The following is an 11,366-nucleotide window of genomic DNA, read 5'->3' as shown; positions in this document are numbered from 1 at the left end:
TTTTTTTTTAATTAATTTTAATTGGAAATTTTGTGGTCTAAAAGTCCAAGTAGTTGAGAGTACCAAAACCAACTGCCTTGTCTGGTTGTATGTAGCTTTGTGTTTGTGTCTTCTCCCAATACCCTTATGTCCTTCCATTCCCAAAACTTTTACTATTTTATTCATCCTTAATTATTATTTCTATCCTTTCCCGTACCACTTATCTCTAAATCAAATTTTAAATCCCGATCCGCCTCCTTGAGAGCCAACATCCTCTCCAGCACGCCACCCGATGTCTGGCTCTTATACCATTTGTAACCGCTCAAGTACACTACTACCACATATTATCCTAGCTTTCACTCCTTCGCTTCCTCTCAAAGTTTCTAAAACGCGTATGCTAGGGATGAGTTTCTACATTCTTATAAGAAATGTTTCGTTCTCCTCTCTAATATACATGGAATCTCATAATTCACCCCATTTGGGTACCCAGCATTCTCGCTAGCACTCTACCCCCGTGTCTAGCTCTAACACCCTCGAGATCACTACTAGTAGATATTGTCCTTTTGAGCTTTTCCTTCTAGACTTCCCTCATTTACTACGAAGAGTTTTCCACTTTTCTTATAAGAAATGTTTTGTTCCTCTCTCCAACAGATGTGAGATCTCACATCGTTTTCTTTTCTTTATGTTTCAAATTTTTATTATCGAGAATCAAGTAAGCATAAGAGTAACAACCCTTCTGTTAACTTTTCGAGCAAAGTGTTAACTTAAATATTCGACACCATTTTCCGTCAATTTAAGATCAAACCCAACAAATGCTAATCAATATAAAGACACTTTACGAGTAACATTACATGTCGATATCAAAATTACGATAAAATCCATCAATAATTTGTGAATTTAATATATGAAAAAAAAATTAAAATAATATTAGTAATTACAGGTTGGGTTTAGGGAGAGTGTAGAAGAAGTGAAAATGGGTCATAATCATAATCATAATTACATGTGAAGAAGAAAAAAAAAAAAAAAAAAAAAAAAAAAAAAAAAAAANAAAAAAAAAGTAAAAATTGTTGGCTATGGAGAGGGACCACTACAAAACCTTGCTCCCAAGCAACGAATTAATTCTTTTTTACTTTTTTTTTTATAATTAATTTAATTATTTGCTTATGTGGAAAAAGGTGGTCAACAATTTAACAAAATTAAAATTTTAAAGAAAAAAAAAGGCAATTATTCGCAAGACAGGGTCTGTAATTTGGACGGGTCAACCCGCTAATGTTTGATCTCGATTTTTTTTCTTCGATAATAGCAAGCAAGTGTGTGGGTCCTTTGGTTACTTTGAAGAATCTATGAGTCACCTCGATTCATAAAATGACAAAGACCGTTTTTTGGGTTTTAAAGATACGTTCATTTAAGATCATATCCTTCGTTAGTTCTACAAATTTGATCATGGTTTAGGAAGTTTTTGTCTCAAGACACCATCGTCCTGGATCCAGTACATTATTACTGACAATTCATTTATTTTTTACGAGTCAACTGACATATTTTAACGTTAAGATAAGGATAATTTGGCACTGACTAGATAGAGGGGTGAATTTTAACTAAATCATAAAAATGAAAAAAAAAAAAAAAATTGAGGGAGAGAGTAATTAGATAGGTAAAATATTGTAGAGTATTGTTTTTTTTTTTTTTTTTTTTTTTTTAAAAAAAAAAAAAAGGTAAATAGAGGTAAAAAGTGAAAAATGGGGTTGCTTCGCAGTTCCCCATGAAATCTTTATAGAGACGTAAAATCAAACAAAAGAAAACTGTAAATCGGTAGACGACAAGACGAAGGAGAAGGTTTTAATTTACCAAGGATGAGTTGGGTGGGTGTGTGGGACCCACTTTTTTACCTTTTTACAATATTTGTCTAAAAAGCCTAGACGACGCATCGCCTTTCCTTTTACCCAAACACTAAATAAAATTATAAAATAAAAATGCCTCTATTTTACGTTCTCGAGGGGATTTATTTTTGTCCCCAACATTTTCGGAATTCTTTTCATTTTTATTTACCTTATCCAATTAAACCTTCAAACTTTAATAACAACCAACGCTAAAATTAGATTTTTAGGATATTATTTATTTTATCCAACTCTATATTTCGTATTCAGAATTAAGTTATCCTCTAATTTTGAAAAAAAAAAATTAAAATTTAGCCTACATAACTTGAAATGCTCTAAATAATCTCTATCATTTGATAAAATTCTATAATCAACCCTGATTTTATCATATTATCAGAATTATTTATGAGATTTTTAAATTTAAAAATAATAATAAATATACATAATTAAATTTAAAAAATGTTTGATTTTTGTTAATTTAAAATTCTATTATCTAATTAAATATGGATGCTATAACTAATGAAGGGTAAATTAGTAAGAAAAAAGATGTTATAACTTAATTTGTGAACATTAATGAATTTAGTTTTCTAACCCAAAAGGGGAAGCATATTTTTAACTATTTAAAACAAATTATAAGTAATAAACCAATGGAATGAACACAGATAAGGTATATTAAGAAGGAAACACGTTCAAAATCTAAGTAGAACAGCCAAATGAACATTATAATTATTTTCTCAGTTAAATAAAAGAAGAAAAAAAAAAAACAGAATAAAATTCCATTATGTTGTCCGAGAAATTATTTTGAGATTCTAAAACACATCTAAAAACTCAGGATGATCTCAGTCCAAAACTAAATTATAGCCCTTTAAACGGAGATATTAAATTGAGTTCGGGAATTACTCCCTCAAAACTAAATTATTAAACGAAAATAAATCGCCGGAAAAAAGTCCAAATCTTTGAAAACTGAACCCAACTACGGAGGACACGGCCCGCCTTAGCCGCCACCGGATCCGTATTTCTTTCCGAACACGATAACCTGCAACTTGTCGTAACCAGCGAGCACACCAGCACCAGCAACGGCACGGAGGATGTTAGCTCCGGCACCCTTGAACAGAGACTTCGCACCCTCGTTCTTCAAGATTTGAGAGAAGGCATCCAATGAGCTCTTGTACTTCACTGCTTCACCAGATGTCATCATCATTCTTCTACGAACAGTGTCAATTGGGTATGATGCAAGCCCAGCACCGTTGGTGATCAGCCAACCAAGGGCGAAACTAGCGAAGAAGCTATCCTGTACACCCAAACAAATGGTGAGTAAATGGCAAGTACATCTCAACCCAGACATACTATATGGACAATGTTAACCCAAAAGAACCAATGAAATCGTAAGCAAACTGACCTGCAACTTTCCGGTCAAAAGAACGGGCTTCAAGGAATCGTACATTCCGAAGTATAGACCACGGTACACGATGATACCAACACAAGAAATGTTAAATCCACGGTAAAGACCAGCAATACCATCGGACTGCAATGTCTTCCTGTAAACATCAACCAGTCCATTGAATTGCCTTCCTCCACCACCTTTCTTCGCAGCTTTGGCATCATTTGCCAATCGGGTACGAGCATAGTCAAGAGAGTAAACGAAAAGAAGGGATGAGGCACCAGCTGCACCACCTGATGCCAGGTTACCAGCAAACCATTTCCAGTAACCATCTCTATCTTTCTTGAAGTTGAACAGCCTCTTGAAGTAATCTTTAAATGCAAAGTTCAATGCCTGGAAAAAGTTCAATAAAACAATTAGCACAACACAAAATTGAGAAAAAGGAGAGATCTAAGCAGACAAAGGAAGAAAAATACTAACTTGAGTGGGGAAATAACGGATAACATTGGCAGTGTTTCCTCTCCACAATGAACCAAAACCCTCATCTTGGATTGTACGCTTGAAACAATCACCAATACCCTTGTATGGCTCAGACAGACGTCCAGCTTTAATCATCTCGTCCTGGTTTTGAATTAAGAGCTTGACACGTTCAATTGGGGCAGCGGCAGTCTTGGATACAGCGGCAGAGACACCACCCATGAGAAAATCAAGCATAAAGTTTCCTTTCTCAGCAGGGGCCGCAACAAAAATGGGGGAGGCAGTAGAGGCAACCCTAGAAAGATCAGTTGTAGCAACGCAGGATTGCACAGCAGGGTATTGAAAAGCAGCATTTGAATAATTGCTGATTGATGCACGTCTCTGGTAAAGTGCAGGGTTCCTGAAGCCATCATCACAAGCTCGGAAACCTGAAGCAACCCCAGACTGAAGGGAGAGCTGACCAGCAACCTTCTGATGGATGGTGGGATGTCGAACCTGATCGGCCATGTCTACTTCCCTGCAATAATTCCCAATGCCCTGGTCAGATGATGACTAACACTCATTTCAAAATAGAAACAAGTGATGACAAAGAGACACTATCAACACAGCAATGAACTAAGGCTCTAGTTTTGGTAGGGCAGAAAAATATTAAAAGCAAACGAGACCTATGTAGAATTGAAGAAAAAAGTATTAAATACGTAAGAAATGATGCAAAATGTGAACGATTCTACAACTCGTTGCAAACAGATCCGTTACAAAAGAGAAACTGCAGATGAGGTTAGAAATCAAACTACAATGGCATCAGATCGTTTAATGCATTGTGAATATCCAATCGCTAAAAAAAACACGCTAAATAAGAAAGAAAAATAAAAAGGCACAAACACACACCAGATTTAGATCCAGCTCGAGGCATATAAACTAAAGAGCACATTCATCAATCAGAACAGAACCATAATTGAAACCCGCTTATCAAGAGCAAAAATTGAGTAAAATTGCTTACAAATTGAGATTAATCCATCACCACGAGACCATAGTAAACAATATCATGACAAAACGAGAGGTTAAATTTTAACTCGTAAAAATTGATTTGAGTCAACAAAAAAAAATGAAAACATAACCAAACCAAACCAAACCAAAACCATAAAAAAAAATTAACATCCTAACTTCAACATCATAATTCCAGCGTTCGTTAAACTGAAGCATCAGCGAAAATAATAACAAAACTAACCAATATGCGTATACATCTAATAAATACAGTAAACAAACAGAAAAAATAAACACGACGTACAGATCTTGATCTAGAAACGAATAAAATAAAACCAACAATGAATCCAACTAAATAAAATCCATGGAATCATAATCTTAGCAAACAGGGACCGATCAGATCCAAAAAAAAAGAAAAAGCACAAGAAAGAAGTGTTAAGATTCACTTTTACCAAACGTAAACCGTAATGAAAGTATGAAGAACTAGCGGATCTAAGAGCGAAATTGATAGTAGTTAAAAGAGAAATTATGGATCTAAAAGAGAAAGAGAGGACCTTAGGAGGAAACTGATGGCCGCGAGGGAATTTTGGAGGAGTCCGCCGCGGCTACAATGTCGCGTTTGAAAAAAGCGAATACTGCAGACCAAGAGAGGGCTTAGATCTGTATCAGTTTAGGGTTTATAATGCAACGAACGAGAGATCGGCAATTAGAGGTCTAAATGGGCCGAGATTCCACCGGGTTGGGCCTCTACTTCATGGCCTTCACCCGATATATTTAAAACAAATAATATGAAAAAATAATTAATAGAATAATAAAAGGATAAATCGATGAAAATATTTTAAAAACAAAAAAAATATATATATATAATATTTGTTTTTAAAGTTTTTTAAATTATTTATTTTATTTCTAATTAAATTATATTCTTCAAAAAGAAAATTTATGAATCATTAATATATTATTTTATTACCATATATGAACACATCAAATTATATATTTTTGTTGTTTCCAAATATATTGATAATTTTTTTTAGTAATAAGTACAAAGTTAATCTATATTCTTCGAGCTTATATTAATATATTTTTAGAATAAAAACATTTTTATAAGGACAAATTTGATAAATTACAAATTATGCATTAAATTAAATTAGTCTAAATTTATATTCCTTGCATATATATTTAAAAAAATGGTTTTGTTTTATATTTATTAATATTTTTGTGAGATATTTTCTAGTTTAGACCGCTATTGAAATAGTGAAATAGTTCGCTTCTAACTTTGACTTTGTCTACATGGTTGACTTTGACCATTCACTTCAAGTCATTACGGTTGAGTTAAGTCAAGTTACGATTAAATACAAAATTAATAATGTATAAATAGAGTAATTAAAAACATTATGACAATAGAAATGATGAACATGGGAACATCATATAGAGTAATGATTTCTCATCAATGTAACAAAATATGGGTTTAATTAATTTGGATCAGAACACTTTGAAAGGAAGACAATGAGTGGCAGTGTTTGCCACACTAATCAAACAGGTTCTACAAAAATTCATTCCAATCTCATAAATGGGTTTGTTTAGCCTCCAAAAAACTAGATATTATTTGAGGTAAAAGAAAAACCGCCGGAGCAAGGGATCCACCAAACTCTTTTCAAACATGATCTTCTTCAACATCTACAAACTCGAGTAGTAGATGTGATTGAGCAGGAGGAGGTCATGTCTAAGCACCGCCTGATCCGTATTTCTTTCCGAACACGATCACCTGCAGCTTGTCGTAACCGGCGAGCACACCAGCGCCAGCAACGGCACGGAGAATGTTAGCTCCGGCACCCTTGAACAGAGACTTGGCACCTTCGTTCTTCAAGATCTGAGAGAAGGCATCCATTGAGCTCTTGTACTTCACGGCTTCACCAGATGTCATCATCATTCTTCTACGGACAGTGTCGATTGGGTAGGATGCAAGGCCAGCACCGTTGGTGATCAACCAACCGAGGGCGAAACTAGCGAAGAAGCTATCCTGTATAGCCAAACAAAAGGGAGTAAATGATAAGTACTACATCTAAACACAGACATCCTGCAACTTTTCTATGGACGAAGAAAATCGTAAGCAAACTGACCTGCAACTTTCCGGTCAAGAGAACAGGCTTCAGAGAATCGTACATACCGAAGTATAAACCACGGTACACGATGATACCAACACAAGAAATGTTAAATCCACGGTAAAGACCAGCAATACCATCGGACTGCAATGTCTTCCTGTAAACATCAACCAGTCCATTGAATTGCCTTCCACCACCACCTTTCTTGGCAGCTTTGGCATCGTTTGCCAATCGGGTACGAGCATAGTCAAGAGAGTAAACGAAAAGGAGGGATGAAGCACCAGCTGCACCACCTGATGCCAGGTTACCAGCAAACCATTTCCAGTAACCATCCTTATCTTTCTTGAAGTTGAAGAGTCTCTTGAAGTAATCCTTGAAAGCAAAGTTCAATGCCTGGAAAAAGTTCAATAAAACAATTAGCACAACAAAAAATTGAGAAAAAGGAGAGATCTAATCAGCCAAGGTAAGAAAAATACTAACTTGAGTGGGGAAATAACGGATGACATTGGCAGTGTTTCCTCTCCACAATGAACCAAAACCCTCATCTTGGATTGTACGCTTGAAACAATCACCAATACCCTTGTATGGCTCAGACAGACGTCCAGCTTTAATCATCTCGTCCTGGTTTTGGATCAAAAGCTTGACACGTTCAATTGGGGCAGCGGCTGTCTTGGATACAGCGGCAGAGACACCACCCATGAGAAAGTCAAGCATAAAGTTTCCTTTCTCAGCAGGGGCCGNAGTAATTAAAAACATTATGACAATAGAAATGATGAACATGGGAACATCATATAGAGTAATGATTTCTCATCAATGTAACAAAATATGGGTTTAATTAATTTGGATCAGAACACTTTGAAAGGAAGACAATGAGTGGCAGTGTTTGCCACACTAATCAAACAGGTTCTACAAAAATTCATTCCAATCTCATAAATGGGTTTGTTTAGCCTCCAAAAAACTAGATATTATTTGAGGTAAAAGAAAAACCGCCGGAGCAAGGGATCCACCAAACTCTTTTCAAACATGATCTTCTTCAACATCTACAAACTCGAGTAGTAGATGTGATTGAGCAGGAGGAGGTCATGTCTAAGCACCGCCTGATCCGTATTTCTTTCCGAACACGATCACCTGCAGCTTGTCGTAACCGGCGAGCACACCAGCGCCAGCAACGGCACGGAGAATGTTAGCTCCGGCACCCTTGAACAGAGACTTGGCACCTTCGTTCTTCAAGATCTGAGAGAAGGCATCCATTGAGCTCTTGTACTTCACGGCTTCACCAGATGTCATCATCATTCTTCTACGGACAGTGTCGATTGGGTAGGATGCAAGGCCAGCACCGTTGGTGATCAACCAACCGAGGGCGAAACTAGCGAAGAAGCTATCCTGTATAGCCAAACAAAAGGGAGTAAATGATAAGTACTACATCTAAACACAGACATCCTGCAACTTTTCTATGGACGAAGAAAATCGTAAGCAAACTGACCTGCAACTTTCCGGTCAAGAGAACAGGCTTCAGAGAATCGTACATACCGAAGTATAAACCACGGTACACGATGATACCAACACAAGAAATGTTAAATCCACGGTAAAGACCAGCAATACCATCGGACTGCAATGTCTTCCTGTAAACATCAACCAGTCCATTGAATTGCCTTCCACCACCACCTTTCTTAGCAGCTTTGGCATCGTTTGCCAATCGGGTACGAGCATAGTCAAGAGAGTAAACGAAAAGGAGGGATGAAGCACCAGCTGCACCACCTGATGCCAGGTTACCAGCAAACCATTTCCAGTAACCATCCTTATCTTTCTTGAAGTTGAAGAGTCTCTTGAAGTAATCCTTGAAAGCAAAGTTCAATGCCTGGAAAAAGTTCAATAAAACAATTAGCACAACAAAAAATTGAGAAAAAGGAGAGATCTAATCAGCCAAGGTAAGAAAAATACTAACTTGAGTGGGGAAATAACGGATGACATTGGCAGTGTTTCCTCTCCACAATGAACCAAAACCCTCATCTTGGATTGTACGCTTGAAACAATCACCAATACCCTTGTATGGCTCAGACAGACGTCCAGCTTTAATCATCTCGTCCTGGTTTTGAATCAAAAGCTTGACACGTTCAATTGGGGCAGCGGCTGTCTTGGATACAGCGGCAGAGACACCACCCATGAGAAAGTCAAGCATAAAGTTTCCTTTCTCAGCAGGGGCCGCAACAAAAATGGGGGAGGCAGTCGTGGCAACCCTAGAAAGATCAGTTGTAGCAACGCAGGATTGCACAGCAGGGTATTGAAAAGCAGCATTTGAATAATTTCTAATTGATGCACGTCTCTGGTAAAGTGCAGGGTTCCTGAAGCCATCATCACAAGCACGGAATCCCGAAGCAACCCTCGACTGAAGGGAGAGCTGACCAGCAACCTTCTGATAGATGGTGGGATGTTGAACCTGATCAGCCATGGTTAGTTCTTCCCTGCAAAAAATCCCAACATCCCAATAAGACGATGAAAAATCCTCATTTCAAATTCAAATGAAGGGAAAAAAAACATCTATATTAAAGGTGAAAGAGACAAGACTTTACAACAAAAAAACATCTATATAAAGGAGAGTTTCAGATGTTCCAGAGTCAACATGTCAAACATCTTTACACAAAACTAACGATACTATGACAGAACAACCATAAAACGACTACAAGGAAATTGAATCTAATAACAAAACCCCAGTAAAGAGTTCAAAGAAAATCAGGCGTAACACATATTCCATGTCACTGCAAATCACTTGATGAAATATATAAAACATCAAAATCGCTATAAAGACAATAACATTAAAGAAACAGGCGCCAGATTCAGATCCAAATATATTAGGATCATAAACCTTCGGACTAAGCTAACAAAATTGACACAGACAAGGGGCGAAGGCCAAAAAGTTCAAAAAGAATCAAATGGAAGATACAAAACAAAACTAACAAAGATAAAAAATAAAAAAATAAAAAAAAAAAAATCAAACCACACCAGCATCCCATCCATCAACTCGCAAAGCAGAATTTAACCCTAACATTAAACCGAATCACAGCAGATCAAATCAAAACAACAGGAAACTAATGAAATATGAATCTAAGAAGAACAACAACAACACAGGAGCAGCAAATCCAAGGCATGAAAACACAATCCCAGAAAGCGGGAACAAAGAGATCTCACAAAATATAAAAACCTATTTACCTATGAATCTGTACACAAGTGCTGTAACATAAACAGATAGATATATAGAACAGAAGAATGAAACGAGATGGAAAGTGTAAGGCGGATCTGGAAGTAAAAGGGAGAGAGAAGGAAGAAATGGGAAATACCTTAGCTAGTGGCAGCGAGGGATTGTTGGAGAAAGGAGCCGCCTATAAAATAGCGTTGAAGAACAGACGGAAGAATATATATATATATATATTAGAGGCCTTTTATTTGATTGGAGGTTTAAAATGGGCCATTGAGCCGGGCCGGGTTGTACTCCGAAAAAGCTTAGAACCGAGTGTGAAATGTCCTTTAACCAGTTCCTTAATTTAAATTTTATTTTTAAAATTAAAATATTTTTTGATTTTTTGATTTTTTTTATTTTTCATTTTCTTTTTTGTTGGAGATTTATTTTTCACCCAAAATTTATATTTATTAAGATAAGTTTTGAAACACAATTTAAATTTAATGGATTATTTTTAATGCAATAAAAAACTAAATTACATTTTTTTTTTAATAAAAACAAAATATATTAATTCATGTTTACAAAGATGGTATATATAATTAATTAAGTCACGCATTCCATTAAAAATGAATTTCGTTACAAAATTAAATTTTTGTACATATATATTTTTTTTTATTTTGAAATTTTTAGACTAAAAATTAAATTACTATGCCTTGTTATAATTGATCTTGTTGGGTCCACGTGTTCTTAGTACTAANGAGATGGAAAGTGTAAGGCGGATCTGGAAGTAAAAGGGAGAGAGAAGGAAGAAATGGGAAATACCTTAGCTAGTGGCAGCGAGGGATTGTTGGAGAAAGGAGCCGCCTATAAAATAGCGTTGAAGAACAGACGGAAGAATATATATATATATATATTAGAGGCCTTTTATTTGATTGGAGGTTTAAAATGGGCCATTGAGCCGGGCCGGGTTGTACTCCGAAAAAGCTTAGAACCGAGTGTGAAATGTCCTTTAACCAGTTCCTTAATTTAAATTTTATTTTTAAAATTAAAATATTTTTTGATTTTTTGATTTTTTTTATTTTTCATTTTCTTTTTTGTTGGAGATTTATTTTTCACCCAAAATTTATATTTATTAAGATAAGTTTTGAAACACAATTTAAATTTAATGGATTATTTTTAATGCAATAAAAAACTAAATTACATTTTTTTTTTAATAAAAACAAAATATATTAATTCATGTTTACAAAGATGGTATATATAATTAATTAAGTCACGCATTCCATTAAAAATGAATTTCGTTACAAAATTAAATTTTTGTACATATATATTTTTTTTTATTTTGAAATTTTTAGACTAAAAATTAAATTACTATGCCTTGTTATAATTGATCTTGTTGG

The 11,366-nt window shown here is 35.5% G+C and overlaps 2 protein-coding genes across 5 annotated transcripts; both read right to left on the bottom strand.

The window, feature by feature from the left end:
• Positions 1-2,606: 2,606 nt before the first annotated feature.
• On the bottom strand, positions 2,607-5,382 carry LOC111778857 (ADP,ATP carrier protein 1, mitochondrial-like). The gene is made up of 4 exons (XM_023658845.1): positions 5,250-5,382; positions 3,715-4,228; positions 3,253-3,627; positions 2,607-3,144 (listed from the first exon to the last, which is right to left on the bottom strand). The coding sequence occupies exons 2-4, from the start codon at positions 4,216-4,218 to the stop codon at positions 2,848-2,850; spliced, it is 1,176 nt and encodes a 391-aa protein (XP_023514613.1). The 5' UTR covers positions 4,219-4,228; positions 5,250-5,382; the 3' UTR covers positions 2,607-2,847.
• Positions 5,383-6,132: 750 nt separating this feature from the next.
• Positions 6,133-10,809, bottom strand: LOC111778858 (ADP,ATP carrier protein 1, mitochondrial-like). Of its 4 annotated transcripts, none has more exons than XM_023658849.1 (5): positions 10,130-10,194; positions 8,952-9,256; positions 7,275-7,486; positions 6,813-7,187; positions 6,133-6,712 (listed from the first exon to the last, which is right to left on the bottom strand). In XM_023658849.1, exons 2-5 carry the CDS (start codon positions 9,241-9,243, stop codon positions 6,416-6,418), a joined length of 1,176 nt encoding a protein of 391 aa, XP_023514617.1. In that variant the 5' UTR covers positions 9,244-9,256; positions 10,130-10,194; the 3' UTR covers positions 6,133-6,415. The 4 variants fall into 4 exon arrangements, with proteins under 4 accessions (XP_023514617.1, XP_023514614.1, XP_023514616.1 ...); XM_023658846.1 differs by having other exon boundaries at positions 7,275-7,528; positions 8,994-9,256; XM_023658848.1 differs by lacking the exons at positions 6,133-6,712; positions 6,813-7,187; positions 7,275-7,486; positions 10,130-10,194 and adding exons at positions 7,611-8,177; positions 8,278-8,652; positions 10,792-10,809 and having other exon boundaries at positions 8,740-9,256.
• Positions 10,810-11,366: the final 557 nt, after the last annotated feature.

Source organism: Cucurbita pepo, chromosome LG17 (assembly GCF_002806865.2).
Source record: "Cucurbita pepo subsp. pepo cultivar mu-cu-16 chromosome LG17, ASM280686v2, whole genome shotgun sequence".
NCBI lineage: Eukaryota > Viridiplantae > Streptophyta > Magnoliopsida > Cucurbitales > Cucurbitaceae > Cucurbita > Cucurbita pepo.
Note: the sequence above shows the minus strand (reverse complement) of the source record. Positions and strands in the feature narration are given on the sequence as shown.